General features: G+C 44.4%; 1 protein-coding gene across 2 annotated transcripts in view; it reads left to right on the forward strand.

Annotated features, from left to right (window-relative positions):
- The first annotated feature begins 419 nt into the window (after positions 1 to 419).
- The window catches only part of mrps5 (mitochondrial ribosomal protein S5), a 155,764-nt gene continuing 130,633 nt past the window's right edge, over positions 420 to 25,550 (forward strand). The window contains exons 1-2 of one of the 2 annotated variants that reach the window (XM_078542631.1): positions 420 to 811; positions 23,566 to 23,709. In XM_078542631.1, coding sequence (XP_078398757.1) covers positions 763 to 811; positions 23,566 to 23,709 — 193 coding nt within the window. In that variant the 5' untranslated portion in view covers positions 420 to 762. Of the gene's footprint in view, positions 812 to 1,295; positions 1,302 to 23,565; positions 23,710 to 25,550 lie in introns of those variants that run through there. The other variant, XM_078542633.1, reaches the window with a different exon arrangement.

A 25,550-nucleotide genomic window follows, 5' to 3' on the forward strand; every position in this document is an offset into this window, starting at 1 on the left:
TTTAAATTAAGAAATATCACTCTGAGGATAAGGAAGCACACACACCTTACGGGCTGGAGGAGACCACACAAATCTTGCCCATAACATGAAAAATGGCCACACCTGCCGTACACCCTCGTGGAGGGAAAATGTCTCTACAGGGCAGCTTTTGGACACAGCAGTGACCAAGTAGGCTGGGAGGCCATCCCCGGGCAACTTCTGCGCTACCAATGCCGTGGGCGACCCGCATGATTCCAGTTGGCCCCTGATCCGTGGTCTTAATTGACCTTTTGACCAGCAGCTACCCCGCCGCTTGTGGGCAGGCAGCTGAATTCAACTCCTGATCTGACCTTCTGGAGAATGGCTCGGGAATGGGCTGGCACAGCACCCGCCTACCTCAATTCCCATTCCCAATTTGGGACAATAATTGGGCCCCATGCCAGTCAAGCAGGTTGAATAAATAATTGAATGGAAAGTGGGGGAGGGGGGCAGCTAATGGACACGTGGGCTGAGAGTTACTGATGGTGTGGAGGATAAACACCAACAGGAACTGGTCTTTTTCTACGGCGCAATCTTTTAAATTTCATCCCAATAAGAAAGCTCCTTGATCAATAAAAGTTGCCAGACATTTATTCATTGACAGGGGCGCCTTTAAGGCCCCTCCAGAAGGGGCCGTCCCGGAAAACCGGCTCCACAACCTGCTGGAGTCCGTCTTCAATCCGCCAACACCGGGATCGGCGGCTGCACAGAGGAGTCCGGCCGCGGGAGGAGAGAGAGAGAGGGATGGCGGCGGCGGCGCGGAGCCTGAGCCTGGGGCTGATGCTGAGGAGAGGTCAGTAACCGAGCCCGGGGATTTGAGGCCTGGGACTGGGGAGAGGTCAGTAATCGAGCCCGGGGATTCGAGGCCTGGGACTGGGGAGAGGTCAGTAACCGAGCCCGGGGATTTGAGGCCTGGGGTTGGGGGAGAGGTCAGTAACCGAGCCCGGGGATTTGAGGCCTGGGGCTGGGGAGAGGTCAGTAACCGAGCCTGGGGATTTGAGGCCTGGGGCTGGGGGGAGGTCAGCAATTGAGCCCGGGGATTGAGGCCTGGCGCTGGGGAGAGGTCAGTAATTGAGCCCGGGGATTGAGGCCTGGCGCTGGGGAGAGGTCAGTAATTGAGCCCGGGGATTGAGGCCTGGGGCTGGGGAGAGGTCAGTAATTGAGCCCGGGGATTGAGGCCTGGGGCTGGGGAGAGGTCAGTAATTAAGACCGGGGATTGAGGCCTGGGGCTGGGGAGAGGTCAGTAATTAAGACCGGGGATTGAGGCCTGGGGCTGGGGAGAGGTCAGTAATTGAGCCCGGGGACCTGGGGTAATTGAAGGAAGTAGGTGGTTCCTGGTCTCCAGGTGAAGGGGATAGGGTTAGATTTCCCTCACTTCCAGCATCTTCTGACTGAATCTCCTCTCCCATTGAGAATTTCTATTCTAATCCCAATCTCCAGCACTTGAAACGCCACAGCACAGGGCTACGGGCCAAGTGCTGGAGATTGGGATTAGGATAGGTGCTTGATGGCCAGCACAGACACGATGGGCTGAAGGGCCTGTTTCTGTGCTGCATAACTCTCTATGAGAAGCAGATGACACTGTCCCATATGGAGCCTAACTCAGGACTTGCACAGGTTTAGCAGGAAATCCCTCTGCTTTCATGTTCCCAGTGACCCTTATTGTCAAAAGCAAAAAACTGCGGATGCTGGAAATCCAAAACAATAACAAAAATACCTGGAAAAACTCAGCAGGTCTGGCAGCATCTGTGGAGAGGAATACAGTTAACGTTTCGAGTCCACGTGACCCTTATTGTCAAACCTGACGTTCATGTTTTTTTCTTTTAACAACTTGTCTTCCTGCTTTTTAAAGATTTGTCTGTCTGAATCCCTAAGTCTTTGTTTTTATTTTACATTTTTAGCATTTTGCTTCCTCTTGGAACATGTTGCTCCATGTTCCATTGCATTAAGTTTCCTCTGATGTTTACCTGCCCAGTTTACTAATCTGTCCCTGCCAGTCCTTTTGACAGGTAACCAGGCATCCTATTTCTGTGGTATGTGGAAACGTTGCCTGGAGTCTATATTATTGATATATCTTTACATATGTATGTCTACATAGAATTTCTTATAGCACAGAATGAGGCCATTCACCCCAACATGCCTGTGCTGGCTCTTTTGTTAGCTCTTTCAACCAGTCCCACAGCCCAGATTTTCCCCTATAACCCCACAAATTAGTCTTCACGTACATGCCCAATTGTCTTTTGAAAATCCCAATGGAATCTGATTCCATCACTCCTTCAGGTCATGAAGATCTTAACAACCCAGTGTGAAAAGAATTCTCTTCATTTTGCATCTAATTAATTATTATTAATCTGTGACTTTTGGTTAGCAACCCACATTTTACTGCAACAACAGCTTGTGTTAATATGTCACCTTTCACATAATGAAATGCCCCAAGGTGCTTTACAGGAGCATTATAAAACAAAATTTGATATCGAGCCACATAAAGTATTAGGTCAAATGACCAAAAGCTTGGTCAAAGAGGTCGATCTCTAAGGAAGAGAGGTGACAAGGTTTGGGGCGGGAATTCCAAAGCTTAGTCCTTTGCAGTTGAAGACACAGCCACCAGTGATGGAGCGATTAAAATCAGGGATGCTCAAGTGGCCAGAATTAGAGGATCACAGACATGTGGGTTGTAGGGCTGAGGAGATTACAGAGATAGTGAGGGGCGAGGAGAGGGATTTAAAAATAAAACAGCTTTAAAATTGAGGCTTTGCTTAAGCGGGAGCTAATGTAGGTTAATGAGCACAGGGATGATGGATGAACGGGACTTGGTGCAAGTAAAGGCATGGGCATGTAAATTTTAGATTACCTCAAATTTATGGAGGGTAGAACGTGGGAGGCTGGCCAGGAGTGCATTGGAATAGTCAAGTCTAGAGGTAACAAGGTATGAATAAGGGTTTCAGCAGCAGGTGAGCTGAAGTGAGGTGGAGTCAGGTGATAAGGAGGTGGAATAGGTAGTCTTAACAATAACGTGGGATATGTAGTTGGAAGCTCACCTCTGGGTCAAATATGACACCAATGTTGCAAGCAGACTGGTTCAGCCCCAAACAGTTGCCAGGAAGCGGGATGGAGTTGGTAGCTAGGGAGCAGAGTTTGACAACGATTTTTGTTTGCCCAGTATTTAGTTGGAGGAAATTTCTGCTCATCCAGTACTGGATAAATGACAAACAATCTGATAATTTAGCAACAGTGAAGCAGTTGGGAGATGTGGTGGGGAAGTAGAGCTGGGTGTTGTCAGTGTACATGTGAAAACTGACACTGTTTTTGGATGATGTCGATGAGAAACAGATTCTTGGAGGACATCTGAGGTAACTGTAAGAGTGGGAACAGAAGCCATTGCAAGTGATTCTCTGGTTATGATTAGGTAGATCTGAATGGAACCACGTGAGAGCAGTTCTACCCAGCTGAACAACAGTGAAGAGGAATGCAGGAGGATGGTATGATCAACTGTGTCAAAGGCTGCAGAAAGGCTGAGAAGGACAAGGAGGGAAAGTTTACCTTTGTCACAGTCGTATAGGATGTCATTTGTGACTTTGAGAGCCATTTTGGAACTGTGGCAATGGCGGAAACCTGATTGGAAGGATTCAAACATGGAGTTCTAGGAAAGATGGGAACAGCAGCACAGTAACAGCCCTTTTGGCCCAACTTTATGGCAGTGTTTATGCTCCACAAGACCTTACTTCCTCTCCCCCTATCATTGGATCCTTCCAGTCCTTTCGCCCTCACGTACTTATCTAGGTTCCTCTTAAATGTACCTATGCTCATTGCCTCAACTATGTCATGCGGTAGCTCATTTCACACTCATCACTCTGAGAAAAGAAGTTTCTTCAGAATTCCTTTATTAGATTAATTAGCGATTAACTTGTTTTTATGTGCCTCCACACTCCCACTCCACCAGTATAAACACCTTTACTATGTTGACCCCTTCATAATTTTAAAGACCTTTATCAGTTCACCTCGCCTCATTTCCTCAATATTTATTGTGAAAAGAGCCTCAGTTTGTTCAGTCCTTGCTGGGAAATGTTACTTAAGCATGCCTACCTGTTCTCAGTTTGGCTAATTATTGTTAGCATCATTATTGCAAAGGATGAGACCTCAGTGAAGTGGAAGAAGCCTTTTGACTTGGGTTGGAAATTCATTGTGGGGGTAGGAGACTGAATGGAGACAGAGGGTAGTTAGTCTGATTGGTGGGATACGACAAGTGGTGTTACCCAGAGACCTGTTCAGGGGCCTCAACTTTTCACCACATTTGTTAGTGAATTGGATGGAGGTATAGAGAGCTGTATATCCCAGTTTGTAGATGGCATGCAGTTAGGAGAGATAGTAAGTAGGATAGACAGGAGTAGGAAGGGACATAGATTAAATGAGCAAAGCTAGAGCAAATGGAGTTTAAAACGGATAGGTGTGAGGTCTTTCATTCTGGATCCGTGGAAGAAAAATCGAAAGCACTTTCTAAACAGTGGAAAAACTAGGAGCTGTAGAGGAGCAAAAGATTTGGTCCAACTTCGCAAATCATCAAAAGCCAATATTTGGGTAGAAAAGCAATTAAAAAGGCCTTTATTTCCTCTGGTGGGGGTAAGTAAGAGCAAGGAGAATTGCCTTAAAATTAGAGCTAAGCCATTCAGAAGTGAAACAGGTAGCATTTTTCACACAAAGGGTAGTAGAAATTTTGAACTGCCTCTTCCCTGTCCCCTCCCACCAACCAAAGGCTCTGGGATGAAATTGGAGCTTTGATAGATTTTTGTGAGGTAAGGTTATCAAAGGACATGAAGAAAATGCAGGCAGATGGAGTTGAAGATATGAATTGCAAAGGGTTAGTATTCAGGTACAGCAGGTAATTAGGAAAGCTAATAAAATGTTATCATTTAGTGTGAGGGGAATTGATTACAAAAGCAGGGAGATTATGCTTCAGTTGTACAGGGTATTGGTGAGACCACATCTGTAGTATTGTGTACAGCACTGGTCTCCTTATTTAAGGAAAGATGTAAATGCATTAGAAGCAGTTCAGAGAAGGTTTACTAGACTAATATCAGGAATGGGTGGGTTGTCCTATGAGGAAAGGCTGGAATTTAGATGAGTAAGAGGCGACTTGATTGAAACCATTAAGACCCTGAGGGGTCTTGACAGGGTGGATGTGGAGACCATGTTTCCTCTTGTTCGAGAATCTAGAACTAGGGGTTACTGTTAAAAAATACAGGGTCGCTTATTTAAGACAGAGATGAGGATAAATTTTTCCTCCTGAGGGTAGTGACTCTTTGGAACTCTTCCTCAAAAGACGCTGGAATCAGAGCCATGAAATTATTGAATGGCGGAGCAGGCTCGAGGGGCCAAGTCCTGCTCCTAGTTCGTATGAGGTTCAGATCAGTCAGATCTAATTGAATTCCACCAATTTTTTTAATGAGATTTCTGTGTCTATAGCTATCAACTGCTCCATCTTCTTCTCTGTTCCTTTTGATTCACACTATCACATTCTTCAGTAAAATCAAAGGCACATTGTGCATTCACAGTTCCTTCATCATCTAATCAGTTCTATGCTTTCTTTAATTATTCTTTTAATGTTTGCCTATAAAATCCTGTATTATTTCCCCTTTATTTATTACCTGCCTATCTTTATATCCCCAGAGTCTTTCTAATCTCCCTCTTTTGCTTCCCCTCTATTTTCTATACTCTATTTTCTTTAGTATTATTAGTTATAGATTTGCTCTGTCATTTTTTAAGACTAATTTTAATTTCTCAACTCATAACTTCAGATTTTACTGTGTGCTTTTACTTGTTATGGGAACGTTTTAAAAAAAAAAAATTTATGGGAATGTGTCTGCCCTGTGTCCTAGTCATCTCTCTTGGCAAGTTTTAGCGTGAATCAGCAGTTCATTATCAAAACGCTAGATATAAACATTAACGTTTTTATGTCAAGCAAACTGTTACTGAACTTCTGATGCTTTTTCCTCCTATATCTGAAATTACCTACCTTTGGTCTTTAGCGGGACTATGAATGAATTTCATTAACTGCTCTTTGGAAAAAATAATGAGGAAAGAAAGAAGGTGCATTGAAAAATGCCTTTTCTGACCTCCGGTAACTCAAAGCACCTGACAGCTAATTAAGTACATTTGAAGTGTAGTCACTGTTTGAAATGTAGGAAACATGGCAGCCAATTTTCTGAAAGCAAACAGCAATGCGTTAAGTGACACGACAATCAGTTTGATTGGTGTTCAAAACTATAGCCCAGATCTTGGGTCACTGTCTAAGAGGGTGTGTCTGACACTGACTCTGATTTAAACTACCCACTTATCATTTTACACTGGAGTCTTTGCATCTTCTGATGCCAGCTGCAGCAAATTGTCAGGAGGCAAATTATCAGACGTAATTCCAGCGCAGCCGTGCACCCTTTACTCATCATGAACTGAATGCACACCCCTTAAGGTCTGTCTTCAGTTCATTGACTTGGTGTTTTAAATGGAGCTGTAAAACCTGATACTGCATAGTCTCACCCCCACCCCACAGATGGTGCTAATCCCTCTCTCTGTCAGCCCTGACAGCGTTGACCCCTCGAAAGTATTCCAATGCCCCTCACCCTTGGCAGCATTCACCCCTCTTTTACCCCTGACAGTGTTCACCCAACCTCTATCACCCCTGACAGTGTTCATCCACTTCTTTATTCCACGACCCCCCCCCACCCCAACCAATCTCATAAAAACGCTCAACTCTGCATTCCCTAAACAACACTGACCCTTTCGAAACTGGCTGGAACCAGGGGTTCTGGGAGGTTGGGAGAGGGGGTTCCGGGGGGTGGTGGTGAGCACTGTCCTTGAACCTTGTGTGGAGGGAGATGCAGAACACACATGGGTGGCTAAACCACCCATTGCCCTCAGTGCACACAAAACATCAAGCGTTTCAAAGCGCATATTTTCACTTTTCATGAAGGCTTTTTCTCAGTCAACCATCCAGCTATTCCATTCATCGTGAACATGATTCTTGATTGACCTGTTGAGGCACACATCCAAAAGTTGAATCATGGATGTCAGGCCCCTGGTATAAATGGAATATGGGTGTTTCTTCATAGATACCTCTTGACATGAATATACCCCACACTAATCTGTATTATTTATGAGGCCACCAGGATGCCCATTCCACACATTATCAATCCATAACTTCACTCCGTCCTCATCCGTCTAACTGTTGTCATGGACATGCACAAAACCTCCTGCAGGGATTTTGATTTTTGGCACGGTTTTACATTTGAAAATTACCATAGGCTTTAATTTCATTCTGCCATTCAGGCTGGTACCCCTGTGAATCTTCTCATGTCCTGTGGTTTTGTCAAGAACAGTTTTTGAACCTTTCCACTGCACAGTTCAGTGGTTGGGCATGCTGAAATTCATGGGCGTGCCATCCATTTGCCAATGTGGCATAATGGGTACTTGTGTTTTTGTTGCTGTCTGATGATGGAAACTGGTAATTTTGGCATCAAGGTCTTTTGGTAGTCTCTAAGTGATCTTGGTCTTCTGCCCCACCTGTGGAGAGCACTGTTGAGTTGGTGTTTCAGATGTAGACCTAGGCTGACTGACCTGAGTGTCTACAGCATTTTCTGTTTTTGTTTTTGACTTCTAGCAGCTACAGCTTTTTGTGTTTATTTTTGTTGTTTGAAGGATTAAGGCTGCATCTATTGACTCTGTATTTTTCCAATGAATTCAGCAGGGTTAATCGGAGTGCATTTTGATCATATTTGATTGAGGAAAGCTTGCTTTGACTTTCATTTGTTGCAACAAACAGATTAAATATTTACAGGTTTGGAACGTTGCCATGAGCAGGATACAGTGTGGTAGAGAGGGTTCAAAGAAAAGGGGAAAAATTACTTTTGGGATCAGCTATCGCTCAGCAGATAGTCTTCTCGCCTCTAAATCCATAGGTTGTACCATGAAGGCCCATTCGAGAAAAGTGAGCACAAAAATCTAGGCAGGTATGGCAGTGCAGTACTGAGGAGTGCTGCCTTGTTGGAGGTGTGCCGTCTTTCAGATGCAATGATAAACCCCTGGTGTCAGACGGACATAAAAATAATCCCATGGCTACTATATTTAAGAGCAAGGGAGTTACTCCGGTATCCTGGTCAATATCTACCCCTCAACCAAGATCACTAAAACAAATGATCAGTTTATTATCACATTGCTCTTTGTGGGAGCTTGCCATGTGCAAATTGGCTACCATATTTTCTACATTAGAACAGGAACATTTCCGAAGTACTGATTTGGTTTGTAAAGCACTTTGGGACTTCCTAAGTTTGTGAAAGATGCTATGTTAATTCAAGTATTTTTCTTCGGACATAAGGCTATGAAGAAAGGCTTATAGAACTGACCTTGTGTTTTATTAGGAAAATAAAGCAAGAACGTGATCTAGATCTTCTAAAATGCTGAGTGGAATAGATGTCGAAATAATGAAGTTGTTTGATTTCAGTTGTGTACAGAATTAATGCACGCAACCATAACATCAACTACCTTTGAGTGAAAATGGTGTCTGGAATTATTTCTCTAAGGATTAGTGAATTTGGAGAACAGACTGTATTAACTGCTTTTGCTGCGATGCTGAATCATTTTATTAAAAGCCTAGATAAATATTAAGTCATAGATATTAGATCAAATATTCCAGGTGCTACTGAGTTGATCTGAAAAGCAACTGGTATGTTGGAATGAACTGACCATAAAGTAATATTTTTGTCTGGCTGGCATTAGAATTCAAAAATTGTTTTGTGTTTTTCTCACTAAAGGTCTGTCGAGCTGTCTCTTTAAATTGTCAACCTTGATTTCATGTCGAGATAGTCCATTCCAAATTTTAAAAAATTTATTCTTTCACGGGCTGTAGGCATTGCTGACTAGGCCAGCATTTATTGCCCATCCCTATCGCTGTTGTGAAGTTGGTGGTGAACCGCTGCAGTCCATGTGATGCACAGTGCTGTTAGGGAGGGAGTTCCAGGAATTTGACCCAGCAACAGTGAAGGAACGGTGATATATTTCCAAGTTAGGATATTGTATGGCTTGGAGGGGAATTTGCAGGTCGTGGTGTTCTCATGCATCTGATGCCCTTGTCCTAGGTGGTAGAGGTTGTGGGTTTGGAAGGTGCTGTCGAAGGAGCCTTGGTGAATTGCTGCAGTGCATCTTGTGGATGGCACAACCTGCTGCCAGTGTGTGTCAGTGATGGAGGGAGTGAATGTTGAAGATGGTGGATGGAGTGTTCATAAAGCAGTCTTTAACCACATGCAGCAAAACCTGGCAACATTCAGACTTGGGTTCATGTGTGGCACGAATGTTACTTGCTGCTTAAGTGTCAGGTGATAACCATATCCAACAAGGGAGAACCTAACCACGTCTTTTTGATAGTCAATGGCATTATAGTCACCAGATTCCCCACTGTCAACATCCTGGAGGTTACCATTGACAAGATACTGAACTGGACCAGCCATATAAATACTGTGGCTACAAGAACAGGTCAGAGGCTAGGAATTCAGCAGTGAGTAACTCACCTCTTCACTCCCTAAAGCCTATCTACCATCAACGAGGCACAAGTTTAGGAGCGTGATGGAATACTTCACTCTACTTATCTGTTATGAGTGCGATTTGACAACACTCAAGAAGTGAATGCAGATGTTCAGTTACAGTCATCAGCGAACATCCCCACTTCTGACCACATGATGGAGGAAAGGTCATTGATGAAGCAGCTGAAGATGGTTGGGCCTAGGACACTACCCTGAGGAACTCCTGCAGTGATGTTCTGGTGCTGAGATGACTGGCCTCTAACAACCACAACCATCTTCCTTTAGGCTAGGCATGACTCCAGTTTTACCACAATTCTCATTTATTTCAATTTTACTAGGATTCCTTAATGCCACATTCGGTCAAATACTGCCTTTATGTCAAGGGCAGTCACTTTCACCTCACCTCTGGAATTTGGATCTTTTGTCCATGTTTGGACAAAGACTGTACTGAAGTCTGGAGCTGAGTGGCCCTGGTGGAATCCAATCTGAACATTGGTGAATAAGTGTTGCTTAATAGCACTGTTGATGACATCATCTGTCACTTTACACATGATTGGAAGTAGACTGATGGGGCAGTAATTGGCCTAATTGGATTTGACCTGCAATTTGTTGACAGGACATAACTGGGTAATTTTCCACTTTGTCGCGTAGATGCCAGTGTTGTAGTTATAACTCTTTCGAGTTACCAACAGTCACAGATTGCAACTTCTTTTGAGTACAATCACAGTTCTTGGTTTTCCAGGAGTGGGACATGAACCCACAACCCTCTGATTCAAAGGCGAGGGTGCTATGGACTGAGCCACAGCTGACACCTCTAATTAGTTGGAAACTCTTTCGAGTTATCAACAGTCACAGATTGCAACTCTTTCGAGTACAATCACAGTTCTTGGTTTCCGGAAGTGGGACATGAACCCACAACCCTCTGATTCAAAGGCGAGGGTGCTATGAACTGAGCCACAGCTTATACTGGGACACTTTAGCTAGAGGTGCAGCCTGTTCTGGGGCATGTCTCTTCAGCACTACAGCTGTGATGTATACCTGAGCTATTCATTGACTTTCCTCTCCCAAGCTTCATCCAATGGCCCTTGTTCATGTATCCATGCTAATCAGTATCTCGGTTCAACTTGTTGATGCCTTAAATCCCCCAATAAGATTTCTTCTCCGCTTTCTTTAGTGTAATAAAAACATAGCCATTTTCCGCACATAACGCTTGTAAACAGCAATGAGGTAATGGTTAGCTAGTCTGTTTAGGCGATGTTGGTTGAATGATAAGTATTGTCCAGGATGGTGCATCTCATCTTGGAATAGTGCTATGGCACCTTTTATGCTCGCTCAAGAGGATGGTCAGAGATTTGCTTTAATGTCTCATCAGACATATGCTACCTCCATCTGTGGAGTGTTAGCCTACAATATGTGCTCAAGGCTCTGGAGTGAGACTTGAACCCACAACCTGCTGACTCAAGTGAGAATCTTTGAGCTATGGCCTAACAGAACTTGTCAGGTAAGGTAAAGAATACAGTCTGTGTTTGAATGCAACAATTGCTAGAAAATCCACTTTGACTTGATAATCTGCCAGAGTTCAGCAACCCCACTCCACCATTAGTTCCTGTTGGGCAAGTGGAGTAATTCTTAGCGGCCTGATTCAAGTTGCCTTTGCAAAAATCTGTTGGATTTTCCTCCAGAAGATTTTTAAAATATTCTTTCACAGGATATGGGCTTTGCTGGCTGGGCCAGCATTTATTGCTATTACAGAGACTTGGTTGAAGGATGGACAGGATTGGCAGATAAACGTTTAAAAGGATAGAGAGGGATGCAGAAGAGGTGGGGGACTTGCACTGCTGTATGACAGGAGGACACCTCATTGGGCTCATGCAGCAAGGCAATATGGGTAGAGCTCTGGAATAAGAAGGGTGCAGTCACAATGTTGGGGGTTTACTATAGGCCTCCCAATTGCCAGCGGGAGATTGAGCAACAGTTATGTAGGCACATTTTGGAAAGATGTAAAAGCAATAGAACAAAGAAAAGTATAGCACAGGAACAGGCCCTTCGGCCCTCCAAGCCTGTGCCGATCATATTGCCCGTCAACTAAAACATTTTGCACTTCCGGGGTCCATATCGCTCTATTCCCATCCTATTCATGTATTTGTCAAGCTGCCTCTTAAACACCACTATCGTACCTGCTTCCACCACCTCCTCTGGCAGTGAATTCCAGACACTTACTACCCTCTGCATAAAAAACTTGCCTCGCACATCACCTTTATAGTTTTCTCCTCTCACCTTAAATCTATGTCTCCTAGTAATTGACTCTTCCACCCTGGGAAAAAGCTTCTGACTATCTACTCTGTCCATGCCACTCATAATTTGGTAAACTTCTATCAAGTCGCCCCTCAATCTCCGTCGCTCTAGTGAGAACAATCCGCGTTTCTCCAACCTTTAGATGTCAATATGTCAGATGTCAAGCTGCATGACATCTTCAGCAACCCTGCAGACGGAGCGCAGCATAGATACACCTGGTCACGGCCAGATGGGTCTATCCGTTTCGGGATAGACTTCCTGTTTGTGTCCCGTGCGTTCACAGTCAGATCCACCGACGTCAAGCCAGTGTTCTTCTCTGACCACTACCTCCGACTGGCCGACTGTCACTTAGACGAAGACCAGAGGGTTGGCAGGGGGACGTGGAAGCTGAACGTGCAACTGCTGACCACAAAGAACATTGAAGAACTCAAGAGGGATTACAAAGGTTGGAGAACTGTGAAACCCCTCTTTGAGTCCCTGACACACTGGTGGGAAGTGGACAAGGAGAACATCAAGAGGTTTTTCATCCTCAAAGGCATTCAGAAAGCTAGAAAGGAACAGAGGGAAATGACCCAACTCCAGAAAAACGTGCAGAACCTGCTCCGGCTGCAGTCGATGGGGTCGATGTCAAGGAGGAACTCCAAGAGGTGAAGAGCCAGCAAGCCTTGCTGTTTGCCTCGGAGGCCTCCAAGATCATCTTCCGTTCCAGAGTCCGCTCTGTGAATCAGGATGAGACGTGTTCACATTTCTTCTTCCGAAAGGTACACAGAGAGAGCTCTGTGATCAGCAGCCTGAAGGAAGAAGACGGCTCAGTAAAGTCATCGCAGTCCGACGTTTTAAGAATCAGCAAATCCTTTTATGCCGGATTGTATGAAGTGAAGCCCACAGAAAGCACGGCCTCCCAGTCCTTCCTGTTGTCTATCGCAGAGGTCTTAGACGACAGTACACGGGAGAGCCTGGACAAACCGCTAACTCCTGACGAACTGACTAAGGCCCTTGAGTCCTTCATGAAGAGTAAGACTCCCGGAAGCGACGGCTTACTGGCTGAGTTCTATTCGGTTCTGTGGGACTTGATCGGCCCAGACCTGCTAGGAGTGTACGAGAGTATGCTTCTGGCCGGCAGCATGTCAGAATCCATGAGGAAAGGCAACATTGCCCTCATCTACAAGCAGAAGGGGGAAAGGGAGGAAATTAGAAATTGGCGACCCATTTCACTGCTGAATGTGGACTATAAGATTCAGTCCAAGGTCATCGCCAATCGGGTCAAGTCTGCTCTGGAGTTGACCAGACCTGACCAGGCCTGCGCTGTGCCGGGCAGGAAGATCTCTGACAGCCTTGCGCTACTCAGGGATACGATTGCCTATGTGCAGGACAGGGGTGTGGGCACCTGCCTCATCAGCCTGGATCAGGAGAAGGCCTTTGACAGAGTAGCGCACACCTACATGGTGGATGAGCACTCTAAAATGGGGTTTGGGGAGGGAATCTGCAATTGGATCCAACTGCTCTACACTAACATCGGTTGCACGGTTTCAATCAATGAGTGGGAATCCGAAAGCTTTCCAATTAAATCTGGAGTCAAGCAGGGCTGCCCTCTCTCCCCTGTCCTGTTTGTGTGTTGCATAGAACCTTTTGCTGAGTCCATCAGGAAGGATCCGGGCATGAGAGGAGTGAAGATCCCAGGCAGTGGAGGCACTCGGGTCAAAGCCTCCCTGTACATGGACGATGTTGCTGTCTTCTGCTCGGATCCGCTGAAGCTTGGGGCAGCCGCCACAAAGGCCCAATGGGGAAAGGTCGCTGTCTAAGACCTTTCAGCCATAGTGCACCGAGGGGCTGGGAATTGTATAGACCCCACGGGCTGTATGACTCACATTAAATGTATGCAGTGAATATTATTGTATCACAATTGTATTGAAGCACCTCATGATCTATGTAGGTAACTTAAATACCATTGCGCTGTCTGACTGTCTGTAATTACCAGGTTGAGTCTGTAATGTTTATTGATTGTATTGAAGCACCTTAGGGTGGAAACATAATCTATGTGGAAAACTTGAATATGATTGCGCTTTTTGTGATGGCCATTTTGAAATGTTTTGTAATGTTCTTTCAGGTATTTTATGAATAAAGTATATTTTTGCAAAAAAAGGTGTGTATGTGTTGTTGTGTGGTGGTGAGAGTAAGTGAGAAACCCTAAACTGGGAGTAAGGCAGACACACAATCACAATCTCTCTCACTTACTCTCACCCCCCCATTCTCCCTCTCTCCCACTCTCCCTCCCTCTCTCCCGCTCTCGCTCCCCCTCTCCCCCTCTCCCGCTCTCCCCCTCTCCCCCTCTCCCCCTCTCCCCCTCTCCCCCTCTCCCCCTCTCCCCCTCTCCCCCTCTCCCGCTCTCCCCCTCTCCCGCTCTCCCCCTCTCCCGCTCTCCCGCTCTCCCCCTCTCCCGCTCTCTCCCTTTCCCCCTCCCGCTCTCCCTCCTCTCCCTCTCCCCCACAATCTTTTGCTTTCACTCCCACACCCACATTCTCATTCACTCTCTCAATCCCACGCACATGCACTCACTCCTCATCCCCCCCACACACACACACACACACGCGCGCGCTTTCACTCTCTCACACAAACACACACTCTCACTCTCATGCATGCTCTCACTCCTACGCACACACAGACTTACACTCTCACTTTCTCACTCCCACATGTGCACTCACACACCACACACACCCTCTCATGCTCACTCTGTTTCACATACACCACACACACATTCACTCTCACTCCCACACAGGGCAGTCAGCCTCTCACCCCAGCCCATGACCAGGGTTGCACCCCAGCCTCTCCTCCCTGGAGCCCTGACACTTCCGCCTACCCCGGCACCTCCGGTCACCGGGCCTCGCTCCTGGCACCTCTGCTCCCCGGCATCTCCGCTCCCTGGACTCTGCTCCCAGTGCCTCGAACTCGCTGCCACTGGTGTTTGCTGCTCCTCCAATTATAGATTGTTTCTCTCCCACGTTTGCTGCTAAAAGGTTCACCAGTGGAATAGGGTTGTTGTGATGGATGATTTTAACTTTCCCTATATTGACTGGGAATCACTTAGTGCTAGGGGTTTGGATGGTGCAGAATTTGTAAGGTGCATCCAGGAGGGCTTCCTGAGACAAAATGTAGATAGTCCAACTAGGGAAGGGGCAATACTGGATCTGGTATTAGGGAATGAACCCGACCAGGTGGTCAAAGTTTCAGTAGGAGAGTATTTCGGGAAAAGTGACCATAATTCAGTAAGTTTCAAGGTACTGGTGCATAAGGATAACAGGAGTCCTCGGGTTAAGGTGCTTAATTGGGGGAAGGCTAATTATAACAATATCAGGCAGGAACTGAGGAATCTAGACTGGAGGCGGATGTTTGAGGGCAAATCAACAACTGACATGTGGGAGGCTTTCAAACATCAGTTGATAAGAATTCAGGGCCGGCATGTTCCTGCTAGGATGAAGGATAAGCATGGCAAGTTTCAGGAACTTGGATAACGAAGGATATTGTGAGATTAGTCAAAAAGAAAAGGGAAGCATTCGTAAGGGCTAGAAGGCTGGGAACAGATGAAGCCCGTGGAGAATACAAAGAAAGTAGGAAGAAACTTAAGCAGGGAGTCAGGAGGGCTAAAAGGGTTCATGAAAAGTCACTGGCAACCAGGATTAAGGAAAATCCCAAGGCCTTTTATACATATGTAAAAAGCAAGAGGGTAGCCAGGGAAAGGGTAGGCCCACTCAGGGACAGAGGTGAGAATCTGTGTGTGGAGCCAGAAGAAATGGGAGCGATACTAAATGAATACTTCTCATCAGTATTCACCAAAGAGAAGGACTTAGCGGTCGATTTGTCTAGGGAAGAGTGTGTAGATAGCCTGGATCATGTAGAGATCAAAACAGAGCAGGTGTTAGGCGTCTTGAAGAATATTAAGGTGCATAGGACCCCAGGGCCAGATGGGATCTAGCCCAGAGTACTGAGGGAGGCAAGGGAAGAGATTGCTGGGGCCTTGACAGAAATCTTTGTATCCTTACTGGCTACGGGTGAGGTTCCAGAGGACTGGAGAATGGCCAATATTGTTCCATTGTTTAAGAAGGGTAGCAGGGATAATCCAGGAAATTACAGGCCGGTGAGCCTTACGTCAGTGGTAGGGAAATTATTGGAGAAGATTCTTCGTGACAGGATTTACTACCATTGGGAAGCAAATGGGTGTATTAGTGAGAGGCAGCATGGTTTTGTGAAGGGGAGGTCGTGTCTCACTAACTTGATTGAGTTTTTTGAGGAAGTGACAAAGATGATCGACGATGGAAGGGCAGTGAATGTTATGTACATGGATTTCAGTAAGGCCTTTGACAAGGTCCCTCATGGCAGACTGGTACAGAAGGTAAAGTCGCACGGGATCAGAGGTGAGCTGGCAGGATGGATACAGAATTGGCTTGGTCATAGAAGACAGAGGGTAGCAGTGGAAGGGTGCTTTTCTGAATGGAGAGCTGTGACTAGTGGAGTTCCGCATGGATCAGTGCTGGGACCTTTGCTGTTTGTGGTATACATAAATGATTTGGAGGAAAATGTAACTGGGCTAATTAGTAAGTTTGCAGACGACACCAAGGTTGGAGGAGTTGCAGATAGTGAAGAGGATTGTCAAAGGATACAGCGGGATATAGATCGGTTGGAGACTTGGGCGGAGAAATGGCAGATGGAGTTTAATCCGGACAAATGCGAGGTAATGCATTTTGGAAGGTCTAATACAGGCAGGAATCATACAGTAAATGGCAGAACCCTTAAGTGCATCGACGGGCAGAGGGATCTGGGTGTACAGGTCCACAGGTCACTGAAAGTGGCAACGCAGGTGGATAAGGTAGTCAGGAAGGCATATGGCATGCTTGCCTTCATTGGCAGGGGTATTGAGTATAAAAGCTGGGAAGTCATGCTGCAGCTGTATAGAACCTTGATTAGGCCACACTTGGAATATTGCGTGCAATTCTGGTCACCACATTACCAGAAGGATATGGAGGCGTTGGAGAGGGTGCAGAGGAAGTTTACCAGAATGCTGCCTGGTCTGGAGGTTATTAGCTATGAGGAGAGGTTGGAGAAACTCGGATTGTTCTCACTAGAGCGATGGAGATTGAGGGGCGACTTGATAGAAGTTTACCAAATTATGAGTGGCATGGACAGAGTAGATAGTCAGAAGCTTTTTCCCAGGGTGGAAGAGTCAATTACTAGGGGACATAGATTTAAGGTGAGAGGAGAAAACTATAGAGGAGATGTGCAGAGCAAGTTTTTTACGCAGAGGGTAGTGAGTGTCTGGAATTCGCTGCCAGAGGAGGTGGTGGAAGCAGGTACGATAGTGGTGTTTAAGAGGCAGCTTGACAAATACATGAATATGATGGAAATAGAGGGATACGGACCCTGGAAGTGCAAAATGTTTTAGTTGACGGGCAATATGATCGGCACAGGCATGGAGGGCCGAAGGGCCTGTTCCTGTGCTGTACTTTTCTTTGTTCTTGTTCTATTGCCCATCTCTAGTTGCCCTTGAGAAGGTGGTGGTGAGCTGCCTTCTTGAACCACTGCAGTCCGTGGTGTAGGTACACCCACAGCGCTGTTAGAGAGGGAGTTCCAGGATTTTGACCCAGTGACAGTGAAGGACCAGTGATATATTTCCAAGTCAGGATGCTGAGTGACTTGGAGGGGAACTTCCAGGTGGTGGTGTTCCCATCTATCTGCTGCTCTTGTCCTTCTAGATGGTAGCGGCTGTGAGTTTGGAAGGTGCTGTCGAAGGAGCCTTGGTGAGTTCCTGCAGTGCATCTTATAGATGGTACCCACTGCTGCTACTATGTATCGGTGGTGCAGGGAGTAAATTTTGTAGATATGGTGCCAGTCAAGCGGGCTGCTTTGTCCTCGATGGTGTTGAGCTTCTTGAGTGTTGAGAGCTGCACTCATCCAGGCAAGTGGGGAATATTCCATCACACTCCTGACTTGTACCTAGTAGATGGTGGACATGTTTTGGGGAATCAGGAGGGACAGGTTTTGGGGTGCCAGGAGGTGAGTTACGTGTCACACGATTCCTAGCCTCTGACCTGCTCTAGTAGCCGCAGTATTTATATGGCTAGTCCAGTTCAGTTTCTGGTCAATGGTAACCCCCAGGATGTTGTTAGTGGGGGATTCAGTGATGGTAAAGCCATTGAACGTCCAGGGGCAATGAGTAGATTCTTTTGTCAGAGATGGTCATTGCCTGGCACTTGCATGGCGTGAATGTTACTTGTCAGCTCAAGCCTGGATATTGTTCAGGTCTTGCTGCGTTTGGACATGAACTGCTTCAGTATCTGAGGAGTCGTGAATGGTGTTGAACATTGTGCAATCATCAGCGAACATTCCCGCTTCTGACCTTGTGATGGAAGGAAGGTCATTGATGAAGCAGCTGAAGGTGGTTGGGTCAAGGACACTACCCTGAGGAACTCCTGCAGTGATGTCCTGGAGCTGAGATGACTGACCCCCAACAACCACAACCAAGTTCCTTTTGTGCTGGGTATGACTCCAACCAGTGGAGAGGTTTCCCCGATTCCTATTGACTCCAGTTTTGCTAGGGTTCCTTGATGCCGCACTCTGTCAAATGCTGCCTTGATGTCAAGGGCAGTCACTCTGGGAGTTCAGCTCTTTTGTCCATGTTTGAACTAAGGCTGTAATGAGGCCAGCAGTTGAGTGGCCCTGGTGGAACCCAAATTGGGCGTCGGTGAGCAGGTTATTGCTTAGCAAGTGCTGTTTGATAGCACTGTTGATGACCCCTTCATTACTGATGATAGAGAGTAGACTGAAAGGGGGGCTAATTGGCTGGGAAGGATTTGTTCTGCTTTTTGTGTACAGGACATACCTGGGCAATTTCCCACGATGCTGGATAGATGCCAGTGTTGTAGCTGTGCTGGAACAGCTTGTCTAGGGGCACGGCAGGTTCTGGAGCACAAGTCTTCAGTACTATTGCCGGAATATTGTCAGGGCCCATAGCCTTTGCACTACTCAGTGCCTTCACCCGTTTCTTGATATCACGTGGAGTTAATCGAGTTGGTTGGAGATTGGCATCTGTGATGAAAGAGACCTCCGGAGGAGGCCGAGATGGATCATGCACTCTGAACATCTGGCTGAAGATTGCAGCAAATGCTTCATCTTTATCTTTTGCACTGATGTGCTGGGCTCCCCCATCATTGATGATGGGGATATTTGTGGAGCCGCTTCCTCCTCCACTGAGTTGTCTAATTGTTCACCACCATTCAAGACTGACTGCGACAGGACTGCAGAGTTTAGATCTGATCTGTTGGTTGTGGGGGCACTTAGCTCTGTCTGTCACTTGCTGCATATGCAGTTTAGCATGCAAGTAGTCCTGTTATAGCTTTGCCAGGTTGGCACCTAATTTTTCTGTATGCCTGGTGCTGCTCCTGGCATGCCCACCTGCATTTTTTTTTGAACTAGGGTTAATCCCCTGGTTTAATGGTAACGGTAGAGTGGGGGATATGCTGGGCCATGAGGTTACAGATTGTGGTTGAGTACAATTCTGCTGATGGCCCACAGCGCCTCATGGATGCCCAGTCTTGAGCTGCTAGATCTGTTCAAAATCTACCCCATTTAGATTGTAATAGTGCCACACAACACTGTAGTGGATATCCTCAATGCGAAGGTGGGACTTTGTCTCCACAAGGCCTGTGCAGTTGTCACTCCTGTCGATACTGTTATGAACAAATGCTCTGCGGCAGGCAGGTTGGTGAGGATGAGGTCGAGTCTGTTTTTTCCATGTTGTTGGTTCCCTCGCCACCTGCTGCAGGCCCAGTCTAGCAGCTATGTCATTTAAGACTTGGCCAGTAGTGGTGCTACCGAGCCACTCTTGGTGATGGACATTGAAGTTTCCCACCCAGAGTGCATTCTGCACCCTTGCCACCCTCAGTGCTCCCTCCAAGTGGTGTTCAACATGGAGGAGCACTGATTCATCAGCTGAGGGAGGGCAGTACATGGTAATCAGGAGGTTTCCATGCCCATGTTTGACTTGATGCCATGAGACTTAATGGGATCCGGAGTTTAGGTCCTTTAACAATCAACAGCACTCTTCCTTTTTGGAGGGAAGCTGTAGCATTGAGAAGTTTTTTTTAAAACGTGGATTTGGCTGATCTCTCAGTTCACATGCCACCTCTCCCATTGTTGTTGATGAACAAAAACGGAAAGAATCCTTCGATGTGAATTCATGGTGAAGCCTTTATCCCACTGGGCACACCACGAGCTTAGACTTGCTCAAAAGATTTTTAAAAGTCAAAATGGGCCTTAAAAAATAAAATCATAATTTTAGTGAATACTATTGATTGGATTGATTGAATTCCTTTTCAAAAAATTTTAAGTACCAAAGATGGGGCAATGTAATATATCTAATTTTCCTTAAATTAATAAATGCCCTGTAGCTAATGTCACATAGCTATTCTTTTTATGGGCATTGCGGCCTAGGCTAAACCTTTTTTCAGTGTGAAGATTATTTTGTTTAGAGATGTCTCCCACTAAGATGGCCAGCTGATTTTCAAATGACAGCTCTATTTTTGCTATAGTGACAATATTTTTTGTGAACTTCCATTCAGTGATGTTTGTGGTGACACTTAACAATAAATGAAACTAGGCCAGGTGAGCATATTCCAAGAAACTTTCACAGCTGTGAAACAAATACTTAGTTGCGTTTATGTGTAACTTGATGTGCCACCTCTCTTTTCCCTCATTATATCAAAGATAAGGACTACACTGTTCTGCTTAGTGAATAGAAACAAAGGACAGAAGAATTCTCCATATATCTTGTATATCTTTTTAATTTATTCACGTGGCATATACTTTATATCCTGATATTGAATTGGACAGCATTAATTATCTTTCAGGCGTACCGATGCCATAAGAGATAGAATGGTCTTCAGAATAATAAGAGTTACTGCATCCTGTTGAGGAAGAGTTGCCCATGTTTGCAGATATGCCGCCTTATCTGTCTGTATTCCTGGAAAAATGAAACCTGTCATCTTTTGGCATCATCGCTGTGACCTATTTTTATCTGAAAAATAAATGTAATGAAGTATGTGGCTCTATAAAAAGGATGTGGAATAATATAATGTAATTATTCACTGTGTAAGTGCTTTAATCTAACCCTGGTTAAAATTACATTCTGGCCCTCCAGCGTCAAGACTGCTGCTACTTCCCATGTTGAGTGGATGATAATCAGTGTAGACCATGATGTATTAAATGAGATTTTATTTATTTTTCTGTTGTCTGGAGTCCAGGCAGTCATTATCTGTATTGATTTTACATGTTTCCCGAGCACCTGTTAAAAGGCTGTTACTGAAATACAGCATCCATCACGTTGTAAGGTAGCTGCATAAAAATGATTATGTTTTTAGTATTTTTTAAATAACATATTTGCTTAGTATGCAGCAGAGTATATATCTCCTAACCATGGTAATTTCCAATAAACACTAAAAATGGACGTTGCTTTCTGTTCATGTTAGGATACTGTATGCTTGATTTTGGACAGCATTTCTGATGAAATGAAACATGTGTAGCTCAAGCCTTTTATAATTATCCTAATCATAAGATTCCTACTTCAACGTATCTTAATTTTCATAACGTTAAACATAACCTTTAACAGATGGTTTTCATTTGCCTTTTGGCCTGTTTGATTGCTGGGTGTGCTGCCAATGCTGACGTTGAGTGTCATTGCACTCTGTGGTTGATATATAATAATGATCATTCCAAAGGAACCACTATGACATAATCAAGAGATAATTAGTTCGATTGTTGAGACATGCTATGGACAATTTTGTCCTAATTTGTTCTTGATGTCAACGCTTACTTGTACAAATGTGGGTTAATTAAGGAAAGCCAGCATGGATTTGTCAAGGGCAAACGCATTTAACTAATTTGAAATGAACTAGCAGAGTGGTTGATGAGGGGAAGGCAGCTGCTGTGACATACATGGACTTCTAGCCCTGAAATTTTTTTTCTCTCTACATAATTATCCAATTCCCTTTCGAAAGTCACGATTGAACCTGCCTCCACCATATTTGTAGGCAGCAGGAGATTGGGGCTAACCAAGTTGCTCTTGCAGAGAGCTAGCACAGACACCAATGGCCTCCTTCATAACCATTCTATGCTTCCACGCTTCCAGAAGACATTTTATAAAGTGCCACATAACAGACTTGTCAGCATGGAATAAAACACCCAATAACAGCATGGACATGAAGCTGACTGAGTGACAGGAAACAGTATAGCTTATGAACGGTTGTCTTTTTTTTTGGTCTAGCTGAAGGTTTATGGTGGGGTTCTTCAGGGGTTGGGTTGGTATTAGGGCTACTGCTTTTCTTGATTTATATTAATGGCCCAGACTTGGGCGTGCAGGGCGCAATTTTGGAATTTGCAGATGACACAAAATTTAGAAGTATTGTGAATTGTGAGGGTGATAATGATAGACTTAAATAAAACATAGGCTGGTGGAATGGGCAGGCAAGTGGCAGATGAAATTTATTGCAGTGAAGTGTAAAATGATACATTTTGGTAGGAAGAATGAGGAAAGGCGATATAAATAAAGGGTTCAATTCTAAAGGGGTTGCAGGAGCAGAGGGGCTTGGGGGTACATGTGCATAAATTATTGAAGATGGCCTCAGAGAAAAGAAGGCTGACAGGAGATTTGATAGTGGTATTCAAAATCATGAGGGATTTGGACAGAGTAAATAGGGAGGAACTGCTCCCAGTCATGAATCAAAGTGATTAGTAAAAGAAGCCAAAATGATACAAGGAAAAACTTTTTCACAGAGCGAGTGGTTAGAGTCTAGAATGCACTGCCTGAATGTGTGCTGGAGGCAGCTTCAAACAAAGCATTCAATAGGGAATTAGACTGTTATCTTGTTATCTGAAAAGGGAGGATGTGCAGGGTTACGGGGTGGGGGGGATAGTACTAGGTGAGTACCTCATTCGGAAAGCCAGTGCAGACACGATGGGCCAAATGGCCTTGTTCTGCACTGTAGCAATTCTGTGATGCAATAAAAGGAAAATATCAAGTTACTTTTGTAAATATATCTTAGATTGTTTGTTCATTGCCAATTTCTCATTCTGAAATAAAACTAATCTTTTTTTTTACCAAGTGTTTAGCCTCCTGGTTCTTCCCTTCATTCTGAGTAGCAATGTAAAACAGTAGTATTGTGGTTTTGTTCAGCTTCTCAATATAGTTCTGTTTGCTGAAACTGTTGCAGTTAGTGCTGAATTTTTATAAATTTGGGAAGCTGCACAATGTGTATACCTCAGTGTTCGACATTGGCTAATTTCTTGATGACATTTATTGCGCTGAGTGCATTTGAGGTTATTATGAGTAAGGCAGATCTGTTGCCAACTTTGCTTCCTATGCAAACTCTTTTCTGCCTTAAATCTGAGAATATTGATATATAAAAAAGAGAGAAAGGAGAAAGAATAAAACAAACAAGCTGAGATAAAAGCAAACATGAGATTCAAGATTCAAATAATAGGCTTAAATCAGCTCTGTAATCAAATGATACACACATTCTGTCTCATGGCTTCTCATTATTTATCATCTGTATATTCACTACCAGCATGTCATTTTTAATGCATTTGTCACATTTTTGTCTTTTTGAAACCTGTTTATTTTCTCCTCCCCCGCCTCTTTTAGGTAGTATATGTCTGACCACTGCTGGGAAGTGGACTGTCTGCCCTTTTCTTCATCGCACCTCGGTTAAGCAGACTGGATTGTCCACGTTGATGCCACTCCCTCTTGTGTTCCATCAGTATAGATACAGCAGCTTCTTCAATAAATGTAAGTTTGTTGTTCTCCTGATGCTATAAGTGGCCCAAAGCATTTTAAAATCTATGGCATTCAACATTTTCTCTTTCTTATCTTAGAATATTCAGTGTTTGAAAGCTGCAGGCTGTTTTTGAAGGAGTGTGTGTTGAGAGGTAAAATGGACTTTCATTAGTTAACTTAAGAGCTCTTGAAATTAACATTTTCAGTTGAGATGAAGAACAGGCGGTGTGCATGCAAAAGTTAAAATATTGCAGCCGCAGTTCATTTTGACCAGCATGGCCTGGTCAGATTTATGCCATGCTGCCACTCAGCATGAAGAATAGTTTGATTATCTTGTTGAATCATAAATTGTTAATACTGGAGGCTTTTCAATCTGATTATACCATCTGTGCTGTATGCCAGCAGCAGAAGAGGTCTGCATTCTGTGTCTTTGAGAAGAGAGGAGACAACATTTAATGTATCTGACACACATTCTCTTTTAACCCTTTAGGGAGCATTTTTATCATGTCCAAGAATAATTTTAAGTTAGCAGTTTTGGATTTGTTTAAATTGTGGAATGGGGGTCTGTTAAAACTTTGAGTTTGCCATAGATATTGATTTAAGTAGCATCATCTGCTGCCTTGAAAGGTCTTGGCAATTCATTTGGACAAAAGTTGACTTGCGCTGCCCTGTATCCACATGTCAATAAAACCCCAAGACATGATATTTAGCTTTTAAATGTGAACTGGATCAGATATTTGAAATTTTCATCTGCATATTCCTTTAACATCGCTGCAGGTTAAACTAGGTGGGGGTAAGCTTGGTTTGAATCATTAAGCTGTTTCATTTCACAGTGAGGTGAGATATCCAGAACAACATGTGTGATCAGAGTCACTTAGTTCACTCAGTAAAACTTATATTAAAGTAATGAAAGAAAAATAAAAAGCACACGCTGCTTTCCCACATTGCTAGGTCGTCCTACATAGCCTAAACCAAAAGTTGGTTGGCTGTCATTAAGCATTTCTAACTATTTTGCTTCAGCAAAGATTCTCAGCTTTTGCAGCCTTACAAATTCAAGGGTTCCCTGGGAGAGGAAGTTAGGCTGTTTCAGGGGTTGGCTTGACTGGCTGCTCTGCTTAGCAATTCTATCAGGTTATCTTCCCATCAATTCACCCCCTAAAATTACCTTATTGCAAAGCTTGAAAAAAAGGATTAGGCATTCAAATTTCTATGGTAAAAATGCTTACTAGAACGTAATTTGAAAAACCATAATTTTGAGGCCATCTAGCCAGATGCTTTGTCTGGCTTCTGTTTCCCATCCCACTGACCTATCCTGAGAAACTTAGCTCTTGAAAGGAAATTTTAATTTTGCACAATTTAATAATAATTCAACTAGTCTAGATTCTTTCTATGAAAAAATTCCAATAATTAAGCTTTGATGATTGAATTGTGTGCTGTTTGACATTATGGTTTTGAGCAACATGTGATAGGAAAATATATTGTTAGGTTATCCACTGTCTTCAGGGCTCCATAATGACCTTAGCAATCTCTTCAATCACTGATATACAGATCATAGGAATGAGGGGATATTCACTTTCAAAGTTAAAAGAAGTCATATTTAAAGCGTATGCTTAGCCTTGTTGTGTCGGTCAAAAGGTATAGCTTGGATTTGTACCCCTCCAGTAGAAATAACACAATTCTGAGGAGTGCTTACTTTAGACCATAAGACCATAAGACATAGGAGCAGAAATGAGGCCAATCGGCCCATCGAGTCTACTCCGCCATTCAATCATGGCTGATAAGTTTCTCAACCCCATTCTCCCGCCTTCTCCCCGTAACCTTTGATCCCCTTACCAATCAAGAACCTACCTATC

The sequence above is a fragment of the Cetorhinus maximus genome, chromosome 5 (genome assembly GCF_964194155.1).
Source record: "Cetorhinus maximus chromosome 5, sCetMax3.hap1.1, whole genome shotgun sequence".
Classification (NCBI taxonomy): domain Eukaryota; kingdom Metazoa; phylum Chordata; class Chondrichthyes; order Lamniformes; family Cetorhinidae; genus Cetorhinus; species Cetorhinus maximus.